Source organism: Charadrius vociferus, unplaced genomic scaffold (assembly GCF_000708025.1).
Source record: "Charadrius vociferus isolate BGI_N301 unplaced genomic scaffold, ASM70802v2 scaffold151, whole genome shotgun sequence".
NCBI classification, from domain to species: Eukaryota; Metazoa; Chordata; class Aves; order Charadriiformes; family Charadriidae; genus Charadrius; species Charadrius vociferus.
This window is the reverse complement of record NW_009646933.1, coordinates 121,517-145,140: the sequence shown is the minus strand read 5'-3', so window position 1 is coordinate 145,140 and position 23,624 is coordinate 121,517. Positions and strand designations below refer to the sequence as shown.

Genomic DNA, 23,624 nt, shown 5'->3' with positions numbered 1-23,624 from the left:
GATCACTAGAAGTGAAACTCAGGGTATTGTGTTTGCCCATCTTGGCCTCACAAAAACCAAAGGACTTTTGTCACCTTTAAAAAGGAGCTTTCCCAGTGCTGCAGCATATTTAACCATGCTGGAAAGAGGGGGAACACACTTGGGGACTATAGCAGAGGGATTTTGTCACTCATTGTCCAAGGAAGCCCACCCAGACCCCTAGTATGAAACACCAAAGGTGTGGATGCAGTGTGAAGAACAGAGTCCCTCCACTCTAAGAGTCCCACATCTCCCAGCCGTGAAGTAGATGGATGCTGGTGCGAGGCTGCAATGCTTATCTTAGATGGCAGTTTTACCCCCTTAGGGGCATTTTAAAGCCATTTCCCTTCCCCAGCTCCCCATACCAGCTGAAATTACTGCATCCACATCTGGAGCCTTCCGTACAGGTAAGACATGGACCTGTTGAAGTGTGTCCAGAGGAGGGACACAAAAATGATCTGAGGGCTGGAGCACCTCCTCTGTGAGGAGAAGCTGAGAGAGCTGGGGCTGTTCAGCCTGGAGAAGAGAAGACTCTGGGCAGTACCTAAAGGGGGCCTACACAAAAGACTGGGACAAATGTTTTAGCAAGGCTAAAGAAAAAAAAGCCCAATGATGTCTCCTTTCTATCCAAATGTGGCCAAAAAAGCATGTTTATTTTCATTTAAATTCCCTGAATACAACTTAGATTTTTCTGTGAATGCCAGAAGCCTGAAAAACACTCCAATTTCTGTGCATTTTCATTCTTTGACAAAAGAATTACATTTTTTGGGAAGGCAAGGACAACTTTCTTTTCATTCAAAGTCTGAGCAAGATCTTTCCAACCAAACTTATCAAACTTGACCAAACTTTTCCTTTCCTTCAACTCCCACCCATGCTACTTCACCATGTTTTTAACATTGGATGCTCACTATCATCTACATTCGCCCATCATATGTGTCTGAGGTATAACAAATAAAGTTAGTGGGGGAAGGATGAAATACACCTATATGTGTCCTGTAGGAAACAGGAACGAACTGAGCTGCTATCCCACTCGCAAAGTGTTACAGCAATGGGACAAGCAACTGAATTAATAATATCACAATGTTGACAGCCCTTACTGTAAAATACCATCCCTCCTTTCAGCCCCAGATGCTAGGAACTGAGTTGCTTTGAACTGTTATCACCCATCCCTCCTACCCACCCACTTGAAAAGATAAAAATCAAGGTCTGGGCTGCTGAGTCAGATTACAAACACCCAAATAAGACATTTACCCAGACTTGGTTTTGGTCATTTTTTTCGCTGAAAACTCTGTGTCACAGGGCTGACAGGAGGCTCTTTTAACCTCTTCCAGAGAAATGAGCCACTGAGAATGAGAAAACACATGCAGGGAGAAAAAAAACAAAAAAAAAAAAACAAAAAAAACCCCAACAACATAAATTTGCTTTGTGAACAGGACAAATTTCTAAACTTCTGGTCAGAAACTGGTTCTTCTCAACATAAAATCCTGAGCAACTGAGTAGAAGATCCTGGAGAAACATTATGGCCTGGAGAATAAAGCAGTAGCCTGGAAATTGTAAAATTTAAGCTTTTTGGAATAGCAATGTCATGTATGAATAACCTGTGGCAACTCAGGTTACAGCTGTGAGCCTCAGTTTCCCCTGAAAACTGATATCCAAAGCAGTCCAGCTCTCACCACAAAAAAAACCCCTCTGCTAAAAGAGGTCGATACTGTGGGTATTATTTTAGAAACTAAAACTTTTGAGGTGACCAAACTCATTAGTCTCCTGAGGGAAGGTCTTCTCTTTTTGTTATGTGAAAAAGTATGATTTCCCACTATGGGGGGAGCTCAACCTTCAGATCATTACAGCTGAAGATAGCCCAGCGAAGCTCAGAGTTTCCATTTCTCTTGGGCTTCTTCAAGTCTATCTTTTAGTTTCAGTTTATATTTCCTGCCTCGCTCCCCCCCACCCCTCCCCTTTCATTTTTGGGGCTTCAAATTCAAACAAAAACCAAAAGCATCACTGACTCAGGATCTTTTTATATTTCTCTCATTTTGACTAGAAACCAGAGCAGGCCAAATAAAAGGAAACCACACTTAGGTTTCACGTTGGGGCTCAAAATGCTTTGTAGACCTTAGGAACTACCTCCCTTATCATAAAAGATGACGTGTGCTGTCACATCCCTTATTTGCAGAGAGGGAGATCAAAACAGAAGAAGTTTAATGGCTTGATATTTTCATTTAAAACACAAGATCCATGTTTCCAATTCCTTGGCTTGCATACTGGATGCCCCTGGGTTTTGAGGTCCAAACCCCTTTGGAGTTTAAGCCCCAAACTTTCATGCAAACATGATGCAGCACATGTGCTGAAAATATTAATGATTAGCTAAAACTAAACCTCCCTTGCTGAGCACAGAAGGGAGAAACTTCCCTTTTGGAGGTGAACAGCAGTTCATGGCTGAGAATCATGGTCTTTTCTGCAAGACATGGTTTTGTGTTGGTCTCAAATCCGTTCACCTCTCGACATCCCCAAGCCAAATAAACACTGAGGGGTTTATTAACTGACTTTGATTGACTTCTCATCCTCTCGCTCAGTTTTTTCTGGCAGGGTTGCAAGTGAAGCATCAGCTTTTTAGCAATTGCAGCTAAAGCCGTTAAAGCTCCCTTGCTCCCTGCCCTGTGAGGAGCACAGATGACGAGTGCTTACATCTCTCTCCTAATTTCAACACCTGGGAATTATTCCCCATATCCTGCAGTTTTGACCTCTTTTCCTTTCAGTGCCACTTGCACTCAGAAAGCAAAAATCCAGTCCCGAGGGAATACATGGGATGTTTTACATCCCAGGACAAGACTTTCAACACTTTGTTTTGGGACTGAAAAAGGAGGCAAGACAATCACCTGCTTGAGTGAGCTCTTTGGATGAGGCAAACAAGTGTCACTTTGTTCTCACTTGTGCAACCCAGGCAGTAACTGAGGGGGGTACGGGAAGGTCAAGACAGACCCGTGATTTAAAGGCAGGAGGATGGTTTAGTGACTGAATGAGCTGAGGGGCTTCACTTTCAGCTCTTGTTGATACAGAGCAGAGAGGAGGCTTGTTAGTGCCCCAGTTTTCCCACTGTAAGTTGATGGACATGCTGCCTACTCCCGTCACAGGGCTCCTAATGAAGGACTCCTGATTCAAGGCACAAATCTGCAGCACCAAACAGCCCAACATACCAGCCACTTTGTGGCTGTGCGCCTAAGAAAAGGGTTGTCCCTTGCTTTACTCAGGGAGCAGGCGTATCACATCCCAACCCGATCATTCACTTTCCAGGGCCAGCTGTAAGGCAAAGCCAGCAGAAGGGAACCCTGGTGGACCTCAGCATGTCCCACTTGAACATGATCCACAAAGCAAGGCAAGCTCTCTTGCCCTTTGCTTAACAACAAAGTTTTGGACCTGCTGATAAAAGCTGAAGCTTTAAGCAAGCTCACATTGACTATAAAAAAAATCTCCCGACTGCCTCTTGGGTATCTTTAAGAAGCACATAAGACTTTGAGGGCTCAAACACAACACTACTTGCTGGCCACAAATCGGATATACCCCTGCCAAAACCTTCCTCTGCTGCAGCTATGGCATTCTCCAGAAAACATTTTATAAGCCAGTGTCTGAGTTTTATGACATGAGCATATAGAGGCAAATGTAAACTCCACTGACCCTCGTGCTGCCTTTTGGCTCAAGGAACTGCTTCTTTTTACATCTTTCTTCCCCTTCTCCCCAGCTCCTTAACTAACCACAGATTTCTTAGTAAGAAGGAAATTACGTTAATTGAAACCTTTTCAGTGCATTATCAGCTTTAGCAGGAGCATTTTGGGAGGGGGGAGGCAGAAGGCTCGGGGCAGAGGGGATGTGCAGGATTAAATCGCCCTTTGGAAGAAGATGTCAGGCTGTGAAAGGCCAGCTAACTGCTTTTGGTCACATCAGCCTGGAATTTCGTTCTCCCAAGTGCCACTGGAGCCTCCTACCCACATCCAACACAAGCAAGGGATGCTGGAGGGACGGGCCAAGGCAGAGCTCAGTGCAGCCACCCTGTGATGCACCAAACACCATTTCTCTCCCTTCGCTTTCACAGTGACTGTAACAGCCCTGCCTGGGCACGTGGGTGTCACACATCTGTCGGACTTGAAACACAGCTGAGTATTACACACACGACAAGGGATGTGCTCGAGGGTTGAGTAATTGTCATGTTTTACCAACACACTATCAAATCTCATCCACATCGTGCACTGAAACAGTTCATTCACCTCCTGACCAGCAGATGATAGCTGGATCCTCACAACACCCAGATTTTTCATGATAGCATCTCCACGCAAGAAGCTAGACTTGCAAAACAACCCTTCTGTGGCTGCAAAAACATCAGGAATGGGTCAAATTCTGTCTGGGAGACATTTTGAGTTCAGAAGGGGAGTATTCTGATGCTGCAGTTGGATAGGAAAAATGACCGAGCAAAATATAAGCACCAGGCTCCAGGGATTTCCATGGGCTTAAGTGCAAAGGTTTTGGAAACAGGTTTAGCGGGAATGGTGTTTCCACTGAAGTCCTCCCCTCCTTCCTCTCCCCAGCTGGCTGACTTTCCCAGTCTCGATTTGCAGCCTGCCTGAATACCTCTCAAAATATTTTCTCAATTAGAGGAGAAAACAGGAATTTGCCACTTGTCTGCCTCTATTCTGCTGCCTGTCAGCATTCAGCAAATATTTCAATCGTAGCCCTTTGCATGCTGCTAGCCCCGCTCATTTAACCTTTGGCCCTTCCCTAGGCTAATCCATCGGCCTTTACCTTCAAATCTTTACAGCCAAGGGCTGACTGAGGGCTGGGCTGGCAGGGAGAATGAAAGGGATGGGGGGGATAGCTTATGCCAGACTCCAGTATTGAAATTTTGGGGGGAGGGTGCAGAAAGGGTGCAAATCTCTGACCACGCTTCTCAAAGAATTCAGTATACCAGCAGCTGAGATTTGCGCTTCCACCTCTGGAAGACGATGAGGAAAATTAACACATTAAAACAGAAAAAAACCAAAACAAAACAAAAAAAAGCAAGAAAGAGGGAAGGAAGGCCTCTGTCACCTCGGCTCTCCTCCATGTGGCCAGCAGCATCCTGAGGCAGGTACCTAATTGCCCGCAGAGCCTTTGCTCTTCTTCTCCCACCTCGACCGCTCTCCTCCCTGTCTCGCGTGTCACCAAGATTAGTAGTTAACAGTTCCACTGTCAAAAGCGCATGTGATGAAAATAATGCCCAGAGCGCAGCCTGTCAGCCTCAGAAGCGCCAGGCTTGACTTTGATGGCAGAGGACCCCTAAAGCCCGTGCCCGCCCGGCCTCCCCCCCGGCTGGCCGCTCAGCCGAGCATCCATCGCGGCTCTCCTGGGGCCGTGCCCAGCCGCCCGCTCTATGAGAAATCGCTGACCCTTCCGTCACGTGGACGCTTTAATTGTTCACATTGGTATTTTGTTTCTCTCTACTGTAGACAGTTTGCTGTCTGTTATCTGTCCTTCATATGTAATTAATTGTGCTGTCTCCTGGCTCATTAGAAACAAGTCCCTCTCCTCCCCTTCCCCCTCTCCCCCAGCCAAGTCACAGTGTGCATTATTTAGGCTAAATCATGTTTAAGTAACTACATAAATAGTAGGTCGAGTTTGCCTTTTGTCTAGGCTGAGACTGTTGCTTGGCTCCTTTCTCAACATGCCAGGCCAGGAAAGCCCTTTTTGCTGGAAGCTCTCAAAGGGAAACCCTCACCGGGCAGAGCAGCCGTGCCGCCCCAGGAGTGGGGGAAGGTCCTCCGAGCAGAAGGCTTGTCCAGTAGGTAACAAGAACAAGCTGCCAAACTTTAATAAGGCAGACGTAAAAGTCAGCACTGCAGAGCAAAAATCCTGCCAAAAGGTTGTTCATCGTCTAGCAAGAGGTAACAGCAAAAGGAAGGTGAGATTTGGTTTTGGTTTTTTTTTTTCCCCTTCCATTGGTTATTCTAGCCAGCGAAATGCACTTCAAGTGACACCACTTCACACATCCTGGGTCACTCGCTACCATCTGAGCAGATGTCTCTTGCTGCCGTAGCGTTGAAACTCAGGTGCTTCAATGCAAGTAAAAGACTTGTGAGCTTTCAGTCAATTAAGAATGAAATGAGAGTGTCTGAAGTGGGTTCCCTCCATACACCCACTTAAAAAAAATAATAATTGAGGATGTGGGTATACAGGTTCAGGCAATCTAAAAACCAACATGAATCATCACCTCGAACTCAAACAAAACTTGCACCAAAGTAACTTAAAGAGTTAACATAGTTAAACTAAAACCTGTAAAGTTCATTTGTTCACTTTTCCAGGCCAACACTTAATGTCCATGTAGGCCATTTTGTTGTGCAAAAGCACCTCTAATATCAGCTGATGTAAAGATTTGAGTATTTAAGTATCTGCTTCTATCTGGGAATAACTACTGACAAAACAAGCATGAGAAAGCTTGTTTCCTAGAGATTTCCAGCTTAGCTTAAGACACTTAATCATCTGGATGAGCTTTGGGTGAATCACCTGAACTTTTGGATACCAGCTCTAGCCAAGACCTCCCATCTTCTCTGTGCGTGCACATCCTTGCTGATAGACCTGGGCTAGGCAAGTGCTTTAACTGATTGGACCAGGCTCAGCTTTGCTGGATTGCCTGCACAAAGGTTGTGAAGGGTTTTGGTGAAGACTTCCACATGAAATGCACTGCAGACATTTCCAGTGGTGTTATCTGAAGCTAAATTACTGCTTGGGAAAACTCCTTATATCAGGAATGCAAGGCACTGAAGTTCTCTCTTCCCAGCACAATCTGGGCACAGATGATGGCAGAACAAAAGCCTTCCAGGCCACCTAAGACCAATGAATCTCACCAGTGACATGGAAAGACCACCATAGTTCAGTTTTCCAGTTTATCTACAGCTGCCCCACTCCACCACAAGGGCTTTTAAAATACGGAGGTCACGAGCACGTGTCATACAAGTCACTAAAGTTGTTTTATCAGAGACCCTCTATCTAAACTTGCTGCCTGGGCTTAATACAGCTGCTGATCTATCAGGAAAATGTGCTGCTATTGAGCTGAACCCACCAAAATGGTAGTGTGGCTTCCCATCCCTTCCCACCTTGCCCTCCCAACACCGCTCGTACCGCTTCAGGAGGAGACAGTCCCCTCTGCAACTTTTCCCAAATCTAGGCAGATGGAAATAAAATATCCACAGCTTGGTGCATCAGAAACACACTCGACTTTTAGGTGATGTTGTATTATTAACAATATGTGCTTTTTTCAAAAAAAAAAAAAAACCAAACCACGTTCTCAAGAAGGAAAGGGGAAAGGAAGGAAGAAAGAAAAACATACACGAGTGGGGGAAGGGGGGAAAAAGGACAACAATCTGAGACTTTCAATGGGAATGTCCAAAAATAACACAAACAGGATCTCCCTGCCATCTGCTCCGATCCTCTCTGAATGGCTTTCAAAGCAAAAAGCCTTGCCAAAACCTGACAAACAAAGCACTGAGCATCAGTTTTAATGGAATACCAATACTGTGTTCCCCCTTCCTCCCTTTTTGCTACATATACACACACCTTCCACACCCCTCCAGTTGCCAAATAAATGACACTATGCAAAAAAATTTGCTTTGGTTACGAAGCTGAATAAACAAGGAATAATTTTGCAAGTGCTCCCATATGTCTCTGCTTCTCTGCTTACAATGGACACTAATAAGATTTGCCATAACTAATTCATTCTTTCACACCATTACCCTATTCTCTACCTTAAAAAAAAAAAAAAAAAAACACAAAACCCACAAAAAACATTAAATTCTGCCTATCCCACGTGCATTTTTCCACAACTTTCACACAGTTGAAACACAAGGGTTTCAACAGCAAAGCCCATCACAAAGCAGACACTTTCTACTTAGTTTAGGCCCCTCAATGAGGTTTAAAGTCGAGTTTTACTGAACCCAACTGGACAGAAAAATGTTACTATTTTCTTTGATTTTCCATTCCCATGTTAAAAAAAAAACAAAACAAAACAAGATGTCTAAAGGAAATGGTGGGGAACAGGGATGCATAGGAGAGCTGCAATCTAGACACCAAAGGCAATGTGTTAGCATACATGAAGTAGAAAGTCTTGACTCCAAAGGCAATATGCTAGCACGTATAAAGCAGCAAGCGAAACTCATTAGCTGCAAAAACCAGCAACTCTGCTCTGCTGAAGAGGAGAGCCCAGCAAAGAGGAGCAGACACAAAGCAAACACCCAGCAGCAACACCCGGGAATCGATGGAGACTTCGCTTTTAGTCCTTCACAACTAAAGGCAGCGCCGGGATGCAGAGATGTCTATGAAGGTCAGAAAGAGATTTGACTTTTAGGGTTTTTTTTGTTATTGGGTGGTTGTTTGTTTTTTTTTAATGAATCACATCTCTCCTGACAAACCTGAGAAATAAAACCAAAATGCTTAAATCCACATTTCTTTGTTGCAGTTTGTTCCCTCTGCTATTGAGATATTTTTATGTGCCAGGAGCATACCTTTACCAGCGCTGATCAAGTTTTACAGGGTTTTTTTTTGCCTTTTTTTTAAACATCTAAGACCTAAATTACTTGAACAAACAAAAGAGTTTTCCCTCCCTCTCTCTCTGACTGCCAGCCCCCCCAAGTGCCGCGCGGTCGGGAGAGCTGTGACAGGGGGGGGGGACGGGACAGACAACAGCTACTGGCTCCTTCCCACCACCCAAAATAGGGAGCAGAGTTTGTGGGTAATCTGCTGGGAAGGAACCTGTGCACAAGAGCTTTGGGCCACCTGCCAGCCCACTCCATGCCATGAGATGCCATGGTGGTGCATGGTCTGCCCCACCACCACATCTGGGAGAAGGTGGCAGAAAAGACCCCCAGGGACCCCGGTTGTTTGTTGCAACCCATGGATGGGGAGAGCTGGGTGGTGGTGAGAGTCTGATGGATGCACCAAGCTGCAGGGGTGGGTTCAGGGCAGTTGGAACAGCGGAAAGTAAGATGCCTTCTCTGGAGGCCCTGGGTGAGACACCTCTGTCTGCCTCAGTTTTCCACTTGCAAAATGAGGAGGACCTTAGGAAAGTGCTGAAAACTACACTCTTTGGTAGTGTTCAGATACAACAGTTATAGGGCACTGTCTTCAATTTTCTATCCATACCATCAATCATCTAACTCCTTTCTCCGTGTCTCTGTGGTGATTCATTTTCTTGTTCCACTAGGAAAGATAGAACAGCATTATTGAGAAAAAGCCATGGTCAAAAGCAAAAATCTTTCCTTCTCTCCTCTTTCAACCTCAGGCCACTCTTTACATTCACCTTCAATGTTGTGGCCTCACACCTGATGATAAACTTTCTGAGTCCCTCAGGCCCCTGATTTACCCATCAGACGCTCTCCAGCACTGCCTATATGGCCATCTCCATCTGGCAGACCCCAAATCCTCCTTTCTCCTTACCTCACTGTTTAAAATCTTCTCCCACTGGGCTGCCAGCTTTTCTTTGGGAACAAAGCACAGCCCCTGTGAGCAAACATTTCTACCCATCTGTGTCCATCAGCCACAACAAAACCAGCTCCCCTTACTTGCAAAGTCCCCCATTATTTTTCCCCAGACCTCACAACACACTTGACATCCTTTCTGTCTCCTTCCCCACTCTCAAAAACTAGATTCGGTCACTTTGTCCACTCTTTGGGTTTATATATTTATGGACCTTTACCCTACCTGTGCTCTTTGTTGAGGCTGTGTGGGGTCAACCTCTAACTGTGTTTTCATGCAAGGGGCAAGGACGGTGGGCAGGCAGCAAAGCTGCAGACAAGCAGAAGCAAAGGGGACTATAAGGGGAGCATAAAGCATTTCGACTTTTTCTAACCAGGGATTAACACATGGGTTTTAAACAAGGGGACTCCCTTCCCAGCTGACAGCAGCAGCTGCAGCTTCTGACTTGCTCGCAGAGTGGCAGGGAATCGAATCAAAGAGAAAAGAAGAAAGAGGACAACCCTTCCTTAGGGAGCAGGAAACACAATACGAGCTATTCTAAAACCCCCGCAAATACTGGCTTGGTTTTAGGTCAGGCTCTCTTTCCCCCTTCTGTCCCCATCCCCCCCACCCCCCTTCTCTCAACAAAAGGAAATTGGTATTTTTCGAAATTCTTCTGAAAGCCAGCCCGGCAGATGGTTCTTTCCATGCTGGGGAGGGAACAAAAAAGAAAAACCTGCCAGGATACACATCACCGAGATGTGACAAAGATGGGCATGGTGGCTGGCCTCTGACCCAGGGATTTCACAGAGGCCTATTAAACCATGTGGCCAAGATGGACTGACTCGACTTATATCTCCAGCATGCAGCTTCTCTACCCCACAGGCTCATGCTAAGTTTTATTAGCTTAAGTCAGGCCAGATAGACTGAAAAATGATAGGGTTTCTCTGTGTTTCCATCCCACTTTTTCAGCACCTCAGAACAATCCCCCACACCAACATCTTCACAGGTGGAAGTGAAGTTCAGCGGCCAAATTCACAACGTAGTAGCAAAAGGCTTCTTTAGACAGTAATTAGCAACTGTCGTACTTTACCAAAGTCTTATGTACACATCAGTAATATGAACACCTGCAGATGCAGAAATCCAAGGGTAAGTCACTGAGTCCTTCTATTGCACTCCAGTGCTTCAGGTTAAGGGTCTGGCTGTCCATCAGAACCTGCCCTCCCTTTTCTTTACACCCTCCTCTTCCCTCTAGATGACATCAACAGACAAATTCCCACTCTTTTCAAGGGTGCACCAAACAGACCCAAGGGCTCCACATCCCAAATGCCCAAGTTGTCTCCAAGGACGAAGCATGACTTGGTTATGCACCATGTCTGCCAACCTAAGCTCAGGGAGCAGCAAAGGATGTGCTGCCCTCCTGCAGAGCTGGCCCGTGCTTCGCAAATTCCCATGAAGCACGCTGGCAGTTGCTGTCCCCAAGTGACTAATAGCAGCTCCTGCCCACGCCCAGACTCAATGACCTAAGGACACATCGATCCCTCCCCATCACAGTCTTCCAAGTTCCTCTTGGCGATTGCTGTGCTGCAGTCACAGAAGGAACCAGGCTTTCCCTCCCACCTCTCCTTCAAATCAGGAATATAATTACAAGTAATGCAATGGAATTAAGACAAGAGAGAGAAAAGGCTGGAGGGAATTCATCCTAATGATTACATAAATTATTGAAGAAAAGTATCCCATGGAAAGCGAGAGGCTGTCTTTGAGAAGAGTACTCAGCTGAGTGCTGGTGAATGTAACGTCACAAATTAGGTGAGACAAATTAATTATCCCCACCTAACCTGCACATACATGGGGTATAAGTAAAACACATCATCAGTCCAGTACCATCAGTTCCTAGTGGAAGGTGCAACAAAACAAGTGCCTCCAAGCTCCCCGCTAACACAGTTTAGGCAGGATAATGATGTAGAGGCTGTACCTGCAGCTGAAAAGACTTTGGTGGCAGGCAGAAATAAGGGCTGATCAGGCCCCTGTTAAGGCTGCTGCTCCCCAGTGGAAAAATATCTGCCTCAGGTCTATTTTAGTTAGTCTTACGGGTGAGTTTGCATCAAATTACCCACCTGGGAATACAGGAAGTAAAATTTAGGTGAAGCTACCCAGGCTAGCACAGTATTTTAGCACTTACTGGGGCGCAGGGGAGACTACTGAGAAAAAAGTCCATTTAGAAATTACAGTGTAGGCTCTACCTTGAAGGTATGAGGAAACTATTTCCTACGTAACCTCCTGGGAAATGCTTGCCAAGCACGTTACAGAAGTGCCTTTTCACAGAAGCACCAGGTGGGGAAACAGCAACATTGCCCCATGGTGAAGCAAGGGCATAATTGGTGGTGACACCGCCGAGCGTCCACTGCTCAGCCTTCTCCTGGTCAGAGCCATCAGTGAGAAGAACAACGGGGCTGTGGCCTCTGGCTCATTTGCTTGTGCCACCACATTCCTCCTGAGAGCATTGGGCAAGGAAAAATTACCCGCAAATCCCCTCCGGGCCGATTCTCATCTTTCAGCCGTGCAGATGGAGAGCAGCTCACATGAAGCTACAATGCTGTGAAGTGCTGAAATTCCTCAATGAACCACCCAGGTTTATAGTGGTAGGGTTGTTGTAACACCGATGTCAATAAAAGATACCATCTCTCTCTACAAACCTTGCCACCCAGGTGAGACAGAGAGCCATGAGAAACTGATGAGAAGATAATAAGTACTCCAGTAAATATTCCTCATTTGACTCTTACCACATTTTAGGGTTTACGGACCAGAAGGGACTATTAAGAGCATTAGATCGACTAATTGCACTCTGGCCCCAGAACTCCATCCCCCTTATTTTTGCAAGCCCTAACTCCTCTTTGAGATAAATTTTAAAGGTAGCAGTGAAGACGCAGACAGTTGTTAATTTTTAAACAAATTCACCAGTTTCAATGACAGGTAGAAGAGGACTGGCTTCCAGAACGGCTGTGCACCCAAAGCTTGAGGATCAAGCTACCACCTGGGAGACTCAGTTGTGTCATGGTTAAGCAACAACAGCTCAATGAAAAAGGCCTGAGCATTACCCTGGCCTGCGACAGGTTCCTTCAGTGAGTCACTTAATCTCGTTACTCTATTTCACATAATGTACGAAGAGACAAGATGATTTCATTTCTCCTCCTTTTATTTCTACAGAGCTTGTGAACTTCTTGCAGGTGGACAGGCTCTCCTGATGCCTTCATACAGGACCTGCCAGCAGTAGATGTTGATGTACAATAGGAACATGAGGCACCATCTTAAAGTGAGCTTGGTAGAGACATGCTTAGTTCTGAAAACACAGCTGCAGTTGACTGTCCATCTTGAATGTACACACCTTCAGCAATGCTATCTTCCACAGTGGCCATGGTTCAAACCACATCTCAAATATGCAACCTCATTTCTGTAGTAAGACACCTTAGCACTTCCTCTGTCCCTTTCACTGCTGGCCCAGAGCTCCAGAAAAAGGAAAAAAAAAAAAAAAGAAGATAATAACAAAGTGTTTTGCTTGATACCACCTTGGAGAAGTAGAGTTTTTTCCAGGCTGACCATCCCACTTGGAAGCAGTGTCCTGCTACTGGTGCACGCATTATGGCTTGAGAATCCCTCTCCTGATAGCAACTGCCTGCAGCTCAGAGTCCAAATATAGTCACGATGTAGAAATAGCACTTCATGTCCTGAAATGAAGGAGCCAACAGCCACTGGTCTAATTCACGTTAGAGGTCATGGCAAGAAATGGAAAATAACACTCTTACGAAAACACAGCTAACCGGACTTGTCCTCGGGGGTCACGTATCAAATGGAATCATTTTAAGGTTCAAGAGTTGGAATAGCCACAACATTAAAAAGCAAAACAATGCATGTTTACTCTGGGTATTTTTAGATTGGTTTCCTAAGGAAACAAGGCTAATGTGATCGTACTGTGTGTGTATGTGAATGCACACACAAACTCCTTGCCTGCTTGCATGATCCTCTTCTCTGTGTTTTAGGAATATTTTGACCATTTTTGATCAAATTAAATGTAAGAATGGAAATCTTTGAGATATGATATTCAAAAAAGTTTTGTTCAAATTGTTCACTGGCCAGAAGAAAGGAACCCCTCAGGGGCTGCCAAAGAGGATTTGGCCAGAAAGTTCACTCAGCGTTAGACACCAGAGAAGCCACATAAGAGGAAAGTGGTCAGAAACCAACTTTTACAAGTTTTGGTGCTCTTGGAAAAAGAAGAAAAAAGACAAACTGAGGGCACCAGGTGAAGCTCCACTTTCCATTCAAATAAACTCAAGACTAGTCCACCATGCAGTCCCACTGACCACGCAGGGGAATGTGGGCAGCGAGAAGCCTGGCTGGGAATGAAGAATGTAAAGAATTAGACCTGACCTGTGGAAGCTAGCTGGGTGTGCATGTGTGTGTGAAAAAGGAACTGAAGATGAAAAAGCTGGAGGTAAATCAGAAGGTATCTGTGGTCAGACATGCCTGGAAGGAGAGGAGAGGGAGTGCTGCATGCAAAAGTTGATGCCAGAGGGATGTGAGCGTGTATATGAAGGACTGACACCCCTGTGCATCCCAAAACCTCTGCAAATGAAGACACAACCAGTACAGAGGTTTGCAGCTCTGGGTGCACAGGCCAGCGCGTTGCGTCTCCAGCACATCTCTGTTAGCCTGGAGGCCACAGTGCTTTTGAAACACAACCAGCATGCACTGACTTGGCCAAGACTTTACGAGGCTGCCGGGAGCAGCACCCGTCCCCTCCTGCGGTTTCATGGTGGGGACTGCAGGATCTCCAGCTGGACGCCCAGGTTTCCTGCACTGGTCCCAGTTGCTTCCCTGCAGCATTTTCTCAACCCCAGAACAAGCACTGAGGACATGTTGTCACAATTTGAAAAGAGAGGCACAGCACAAACAAACAAGGAAATGTCACAGAGGGCCATCGAAACTCGGCCGTGGGAGTAACTGCTGGAAACCAAAACCTGTCCTCAACACGGGCGGCATCCACAAGCCCTGGTCATATGGCAGCTAATCAAATACAGTGACTCTTCCTCATTTGGCACTCTGCACTGAGCAGTAAATGCCTGCTTAGATTTCCCCAGCCCACCCCTTTGCTGCCAGACTTTTGCTTCTGTAAGAAATACTCGACTATGTGCAAAAAAAAAAAAATTTCACAATTCTTTGGGAGCAGACAGACAGTGAGGGATGAGCATCAGCTGTCTCAGGCAGAGCACTGAGCTGGAAGAGAAACTCTACCTTATTCCTGTCACAAGGTATCCATGACACGATGCAAGGCAGACACTGCTCCAGCAGGCTTTGGAGGAGGAGAAGGAAGGGTAAGAGCCAGGATCCAGCCCTCCCTGCTCTTCACAGGGGAGGTCTTCAGGATCATCATAGAGGACCTTCATAGGGTCCCTCTTCAGAAGGGACCAGCCTCCTCCAGGTGACTACATGGGGACTCAAGAGGCCTGCTCTCTTTTTTGAAGGGAGCCTAAGGTAGTTGTGGTGGGAGGGCACCAAACTGCAGCTGTTTAATTTGTGCCTTCAACAATGTGGTAGAAGGAAATCCTCACCAAAAACAAATGTGGGATCAATATCAAAGAGCTGAGTTTGTGTAGCTTTGCACACGTACGTTTGTGTAGAAAAACTGTAAAAACACCAGGAGCCTCGTGCCTGTTAGAGCAGCTCTGAAGTTGTCTCTCAGCTGCTCCAATGCCAGCTTCATCTTAAACACAACTAGAAGAGGACTTCCTCACTGTTCTGGCACTTCTGGGGTTCTACCACTATTCCATAACCTGGGCAGAGGCTGAGGTCTACACTGCTGGAGTAAGCCTCAGGTACCCGCCACCAGCATCATTTAGAGGAGACTCAAGGCTTTGCTAAGCAAGAGTGGAGACCAAACCAGCGGAGAAACAGGACTAGGCTGAAGGGGCAATGGAGGTTCCACCCTTTGGAAACAAGAAGCTGTAAATCAAAGCCTGCCGCTCCAAGCAGGTACCACCACAAATGCACAAGTGCCTTCTCCTCCTTGCTAAACCACATGCAGCAGAGGGAGCAAGCACTTATGTCAAGTCCCCGAGCCACGTTTGGGATCACAAGAGGAAGAGCTGACTCAGAGGACATCTCGCAGGGGGATGACCTTAGCAAAGAGGAACAAGCACGTACTCTGAGCGATTGGATGATCGTGCACACAAATCACCGGGGAGAGGAGTTTGGCACAGGGGTAATCTTACAAGAGCTGCGGATGCACATGAGAACCTGCAGGGAAAGTGCAATGTGCAGTCAGCAATGCAAAGAAGGGGGAAGGAGGATGGGGGGAAGTGTTCATGGTCTTCTGGAAGAAGGAGAGGCTCAAAGAGGAAAGCATGCGAATGAGCGAGTCCTCGAGGAAAAGCAAACCACAGGAGAAAGTTGCGTGTGTGGGGCAGAGGAAGGAAGAAGATAAATTGAATTTCAAGGGAAAAAGTGCTATAACCGCTTCCTGTGGAGAAATGGCAAATAGCTACAGGAACTCAAAGGAAAAAAAAAAAAAAAAAAAGCAAGAAAATCCAAGGATAGAGTTTCCCCTGACTGCACACAAGGAAGCTTAACTTCCAATTGACTTGCTGCTGCTTACCTCTCAGCAATAAAATACATGCACCCATCCCAAGCTCTCAAAAAAACCTGAGTGCAATAGTAATTAAAAAAAAAAAAGGAGTTTACATCCCCCGAAGCAGGACATTATGCATATGAAGGAAGCTCCAAAGAAACTTTGTCAGGCCGTGCCTAAAGAAAGAAGGGGGTGGAAAATGAAGTGTTTGCAGACACAACAAAATAGGCAGAGCAGCAAATGCAGGGAAGGGGAAAAAAAGGAAATAAAACAAAACCAGGGAAATACTGCTCATCTGGGGCTTGTTAAATGCTACATGACAGACAAGGAATGCTGATGGATGGCTTTGTTGCATTTGGTGCCATGCTTTCAGTGCCCTTCCAGGCTGACAGCATGTTTCCTTATCTGGAGAAAAAGGTACCTTTAGTGATGCTGAGGACGCTGGACTCAAGCAACCCTGCCGCAGGTGGGAGAGCAGCGGCTGCAGGGCTTGCCAACATGCCAGCAGGACATCCTTTGGGCTCCTGGCTTTCTTCTTGCCTCCCTCTCCAATCAGACTAAATGAAATGGAGCCATTTGTGGATTTAGACATGGCAAGGGTTCAGCCCACTCCATCCCCAGGCGCCAAAGGGTTGAAATGAGAGCAAACACTTACAGAACGTTTGTGCACTTTCCAATCGCTGCACGGACAGCCCAAGCTACGATTCACCTTCTGAGCAGCCCCAGGAAAGGGGTTAGGAAACTACCTTCACTTTTATTTTCAAGAAGGGGAAGCTGATGTGAAACTTGGCATGGCCACGACTTAAAAGAAACCCCAAAAGCTCTGTTGGGTTGCAGCCAAGCATTCGAGCTGGCAGAGCAGAGGTTCCCAACGCTGATGCTCTCTCACCCCTTGCCTCCCTCCCCGCTCCAGGGCACCAGCAACCGCACCCAGCCAGATCCTCTCCTGGATTCCCTCCCCTCCCATTCATGATCGCATAACATCCCCGGGGCGATTGCTCACACGGAAAAGCAACATGAGGAAAGTATTTAATATATGTTTACGTCTTTTAATATAGTGTAGCAGCTGGAATCAAAGGCAAAAAAAACCCCAACAACCCAGGCCTCGGCACACGAGCAGCGTGGCTCTCCACAGAGCCCCTTCTAATCACTGCCGCTCCCTGGACCACAGCTTTAGAAATCAGGCACCAGCCCCTATTGCCTAATTAGCAGAGCAGTGGAAAGCTTAGGAACAGGCATATCTTCTTCCTCCCTAAGTGGCCACTGAATAAATGCTGTATCCCCAGTTCACAGCCCCTTTTTACATTGCTAGCATTACCAGTCCTTTGTGTACCCACATGCTGTTACTTAAATTGCTTCCATGTTTTCATTACTTGCCCTCTGTGCTGTGTGTATTGAAACTCCTGCAAGAACGCTGAAGTGGTATTTCAAAGCACTGGGGACTACTGGAGATGTGGCTGAAATTATTATGCAACAAATTCAAGTGATTTTTTCAAGTCCTGATAGAGTTTGCTCCTCCTCAGAGGGAAAGATGAATTCAGGTGCTACTCCATGAGGTGAAGGACAACTGCACCCAGCCACTGGAACACAGGCATGGCACTTGAAGCTCGGCTCACACTCAGCTCTCCATCCTCATATATGGTTGTATGGGACCTGTATATATGCCTAAGTGAGGTGGTAAACTCAAATAATTATGCTGCTCCCACACACAAAGAAAATGTGTACATCAGGCCAAACTCTCCTGGCAAAAATCCACAAAGGACAGTGGAGTGGTGCCAGCTGAAGATCTGCCCCACTGGCTTAAATGCATTGCTCCGTGCTGCCGATAGCTGCTTTTCTGGAGTTTGTGCTGATTAAAGCAACAGGCAATCAAACAGCCTAACTCTGAAATATCAAAACCACCAGAATCAGTTAAATGTGACAATCGCTTTTTTTTTGTTAACCGCTACCGCAGCTTTCAACAGCTCTGCAAGTACATGCAGAAGGTACCTGCACGCTCCTCTCTCCCAGGGAAGCCCACAGGTGGGCCAGACAGCTTCAGCTCCATTCGAGTTTCAACTTGCTTTTTCCTCCTAACTATCTTCCCCCAGAAAACCCTGTAACTGGCATAAGACACACGGATGAGCCACAAAGGCAATTGCGCTGCCAGCACTGGAACCCTTCTCCCACCAACCTCTGACCTCCCTTTCCTGCAGTGCCTTTCATCACCCCTTGATACGAGATGTTCACAGCCAAGGCCTGGTCCTGCAAGCCATGAATGAAGAGAAAGCTGCATGTGAAATCCCTTCCGCTGCAGGGATGCATCGTGGCGATGCAGGCTGCAGGTCTCCAGGCATCAAACCCCTTGAGATCACCCGAGCGGCTGCCGCGCGGCAGCCGTTGGGTGTTATGCTAATGGATGCGCCGGTGCAGCAGCCCTCTCCCCATCTGCTCAGAGCATCCACCTGCTGGGGTTGGGTTTTGTTGGTTTTTTTTTGTTTTGTTTTGGGGTTTTTTTGTTTGGTTTTAATGGACAGATTAGGCCAATGCTTTACCAAATCACTTCCAGCCTGCACACAGACATGGCATCAGTCAGATCGGACCTCACAGCACAAGCACAAGCTGGATGCAGCCACATTTGGGCCATGATCCACTTCTTTCAAATTCCTTATCTTTCTGCAATTAAAGTCTCACCCTGAGTGTAACCACACTACAAGGTGCTTTTTTTTGTTGTTGTTGGGGTTTTTTTTTGCATGTAGTTTCCTTATAGTTAGCTTTATTTATTTAACCTTTTTGGATGGCCACATGAAGGAACAACCATGCCTTCCACATCCATCTGACCAGGTGATAAATAGAAATCAAAGTTCCAACTTCTAATCGGTTGCATTCTCCATGGTCCTCGCACGGTAGGCAGTGGTTTGCAAGTCTTGGTTTTTGTCTTTTTTTTTCTTTCCCTGCATGGCCATGGAGGGACTGCTTGTGACATCTTTGCTGTCACTGAGCATAGTCTCACACAACCACTGGTTCCCCTGAGACATCTGCAAGTATTCAGGGTGGAAAGGGAAGTGGAAATAAGACATTGCTCAGTGCTAAAATGACAGCCCATCCTTCTCAATAGGTGGGAAAAATCTCTTCTCAGTTTATTATAGGGCCAAACCTCTGCTGTGCTAAAAAGCACTGGTTCTTTCATACACATAGGGTATGCCATTTAGTAGGATTCTGAGAAAAAAAAAATCACCTTGATTTTTGGGGTTTTTTTTCAAGTTCATCTTCTAAGACAAGTACTCTCAGAGTGAGCAATGTTAATCTCCCTGGGCTTTGCCTTGAGTCAATGGGAAACACTGATGCTTCAAAAAGTGATTTAGAGTTATCAGAACGTTGGTCTCAGTCAGCTTGCTGAGGAGACTGTCTCCAGGGAGAGCCGTTGGCAATTAGCCTCCTCAAGGCTTCAGGTAGCCCTGTGAGCATTCATCAAGCGTATACAGTATGGGAGAAGTGGGGACCTTCTCCACAGCAAAGGACACAACCTGCATGAGCAGGAAAGCCGTCATGCCCCAAGCTCTAATCAGTTGACACCTACATCCCAGATGAATTTGTCCAGGTTTTGGATATACTCATGAGTCTTTCATCAAATCTGGATTCCTGTCTGAGCGCATAATGATGCCCATGTGTTACTAAGGAGGCAGAGGTGAAGTATTTGTACTGTGATAAAGATTCAACCCAAGCAAAGCTCCTTTGTCTAATGTCTAGGACAGAAAACACCACTACACCCAAAAAACCATGAGTAATCACCAGGTGTCCCTCCCCTCACCAGCACTGCTTAAAACACTTGAACTAAATTTGTTTTAAAGAGTAAGTGTAGGGGACATTACTAGGAGGGAATCAAGCCAACAACAAAACAAAAGAGTGCTCCTGAAAACAGCTCATACAAAGCAAAGATTTTCTTTCTTTTCCTCTCCCTCTTCCTCTCCTTGACTAAATGAAAAAAAATAAAAACAAAAGATCAATTTTTATGCAAACTTAAAGTACCAAAAAATTCTCTCCAGAAGGATATTTCAAGAAAATTATACGCATCCAGAAGAAAATGAGACTTATAATGGAAGTATTTTCTGAAGCATAACTATAGTGTTGCTAGCACAATGCTGTAATCAAGAATAATGGAGCCCTTCGCCTGGTATACAGGAATGGATTCAATTGTTTTCCATGCACATACCTGTATTTTAAAAATGTAGTCAAAAGCTTTAACTGCCAAAAGGCTCGAGCATTAGCGCCTAGACACAAAGCAGTTTAGAACTGGTGTCCTTCATTTATCACTCATGTAATGATTAATCTTAAATCTCAATTACACACAAAAATAGAAGATGCCCAGCTGAACTTTTGATCCCTTCCAAATTGGTTCATCTGAAGGGTAGGTCAAGATCATCCTTGCAGTGTACGCGGCCGTGCAGGGTGATACCACCGTGTATTACCTTCTCCGCAGCCAAGCGGGGCTTTGCAAACCTTGCAAAGGTTATGCCTCAGACACAAACCCTTTGAGCAGGTTTGATCCTGCCCTGTCCCTTTGCTTTCAGGAGAAAGAGGAAATACAAGAAAGAATAGGACTTACCTTCTTTTTGGAGTGTGATCTGTCCTCTTCTTTAGCTGCTTTGCTATTTTTCCCAGCTCTGGAAAGCTTCTGCTCCCCAGATTGCTTGATGGTGATTTTGATCTCGGGAGTCGCATCGTCCCCCCCGCACAGCCAGAGGCAGGCGGAGGCTTCGTGGAGGTGATGGCAGCTGGCAGAAAGTCTGCCTCACCCCCCCTTTGCCGGGAGCTGCCCAAAGTCTCCCTGGGCTCCATAGCAATACCGCAACGCCCTGGAGTTTTATCAGAGGGAAGGGGAGCACGGGAGGGGTTGAGGAGAGCAAGAGCAGGTACAATCCCAGGAAATAAATGGTAACTGTCCGCCAAATTCAACGTCCCGATTGCCCAGAGGCTGCAAGGAGCTCAGAAGACACCAAGTCTGCCACTGTCAAGAGAAAGGAGAAAAAACAAAAAAAAGGAAGTTAGCACGTATACACGTAGCAAACACGAGTGTGGAGATGACTGAAATGGGGCATGCTTGGGCTTCCCCTGCAGCATCTCAAGGGCCTTCCTTGAAGCAAAATGGGAACCGAGGTTGGCTGGCATTTCTGAGGGATGGAACTGGTACCACAAAGCAAAGAACAATGGCCACATGTATTGCTAAACTGATGAAAATGAATATACTTTTTAAAAAAAAAGAACAACAAAAACAGTGTATAAATGCAAATGCCCTTCAACTCTGGACTTGGGAAACAAAGGAGGGGGTAGCCAGCTCTCCGTACCCGTGAACCTCCTCATTATTTCAAAGTGCTCTCTGTCACAAGCATTTGTAGAGGGGCGGGTGGGGGAGAAACAGAGACAGAGGCTTGCTTGCCTCAAGTTAAACAATAACCCAGTGATCAGAGCACAGAAAGCAGTGTTGCCCCATCGATCAGGCAGAAGAGTTTCAAACTCCCTATTTCCCCGCTTCCCAGGTGAGAGAGAGATGCCTTCAGCTACCAGCTATTCCAAGGGGGAACTATACTTTGCATTAGTTATTCATTCCACACATTGGGCACGCACACACTGTCTGCAGCCCAAGATGCTCTCTCGGATGCTGGAAGTGCAGGAGGATCCACCTGGGTCTATTGCAGGGCATATCAGGGACTCGAGTATTGAGGGTGATGGAGTAAAGCTAAACTCAGTGTTTCCCAGAGTTCCTTGTGCCCTTGGGTACCGCTGCTCTGTGGCAAAGTCTTGGGCTGACTGAAGCAAAGACTGTGCTCTCATCCTTTCAAATGTGGGCTTTCTTTAAAACATCGCAAATTGAACCCTTTGACATGGAAGCACTCATATTTGGTAGCTTACAAAGTCTCAGCCAAAGTCAATGGGAGAAGCTGTGAATGTTCAACTGAGGCAGAAGATGTATGACCCAATGAAATAGGAAGGCTAAGCCAAATACCAAACATTTAGTTAAAAAAAAAAAAAAAAAATTACACATAGGGTGTTTTTAAAGGTGTTGAAATGCTTTCATACACCTCCCCTAAGATCCCCCATACAGGCATCCCGCCCCACTCATCATAGCAAGATAGTTCAGGCTACAAAATTAGCAGAAGAGTATCTCGGAGAGAAACAAAGATAATTTCTGATACTTTAGCACAAATAGCTCCCTGGTGGGTCAGAGGAGTATCACTTCTGGCATACAGAGAGGGAAATAAGAAGGCACTGCCAGGAGTAGGTGCTGGGGGTGCAGACCTACTGCTTCAGCAGTAGCTCCCTGCTAGATTAGCTCTGCCACACTGCCAAACCCCACCCCTCAACCGACTGCAACCAAGAGCTGAGCACAGCCAGGGATTTCCCAGGGCGTTCTTAGCAGCAATAAACCATAAAGGAGAAACAAAAATGATCTTGCTACCAATCACTAAATCATAACCGCGTTATCACAGACTACTCTAAGGCACAGCTCACCAAGAAAAATCATGTGCCCTTGTTACCCTGGCTTCTTTATGCCTTTTAAAAATACCTTGCATGAGCTTCGATTTCAAAAAAACCCAACAACAAGCACCTTTTATTAGTTCTATATTCACATTTCCACTGGAGTGTGGCCATGGGTCACTTCTCTGACCCTGGCACATATGGCTACTAATGGAAAATCCTAAGCATCCAAGAGCTCCATGAAATCACTGGGTGACCTCCACCCAGGTCCCAGCAGACACAAATTCAAATAAAGTTCCCATAAGGAGCACAAGCTGACAGCCCCAGCAGGGGTGAGGGGAAAAGAAGAAAAAAAAAAAAAGGAAAAAAAAAAAGAAAAAAAAAAAAAGGGAAGAACCATCATGGAGCCTGATCTGCCATCTGGCCTTAGGGGTGGTTTCTGTAGCTCATAGTAGATAGAAGTACACCATAAAAACACTTATGCTTAAGTTGCACATCTTCTGGCAACAGGGAGGACACTCATTTCCCAGAGCTGCTGTCACTGGTCTCATTTAAGGTGATCTTGAATTACTAACAGACCCAAGGTCTCCTACACACCTGCCCTGACTCACCCTGCGGTCAGCAAGTCTCTCCATTTCACCACCTGTGAAACACGGATAACACTTACCTCATTCAAACCCATTGTAGGGTGGGTTAGTTAATGCCTTTACATAGTTTTGAACCCAAGTGTTTACCATGTGGTAGTAGCTAATTACTAACGCAATTAGTACATTAAAGCCACCCAGTTGCAAGGAGCTGCTCCACCTAATTGACCGACCTTGCACCTTGCCTCTCCTTTGTGCCTATGGAGGTGATGGGAGTCAGGGTTACCTTCCTCTTCCAACCAGTCCAATAAAAAAAACCCCAAAACTGTCCTATTTATCTGCCATTTTGCATTGTTAATCTCCTTGGAGAGGGACACAGTGTACACACACTCTTGGGCTGCAACAAACACAAGGTGGTAAAAGCTTGGCGGTGCAGCATTCCAGGGAGTTACTGCTCTGGTATGCACGCATGT

General features: G+C 46.0%; 1 protein-coding gene across 1 annotated transcript in view; it reads right to left on the bottom strand.

Moving 5' to 3' along the window:
• The window catches only part of LOC104295048 (SET-binding protein-like), a 259,088-nt gene extending 238,159 nt beyond the window's left edge, over positions 1–20,929 (bottom strand). The window contains 2 exon segments of the mRNA XM_009894750.1: positions 20,697–20,805; positions 20,808–20,929. Coding sequence (XP_009893052.1) covers positions 20,697–20,805; positions 20,808–20,929 — 231 coding nt within the window.
• Positions 20,930–23,624: the final 2,695 nt, after the last annotated feature.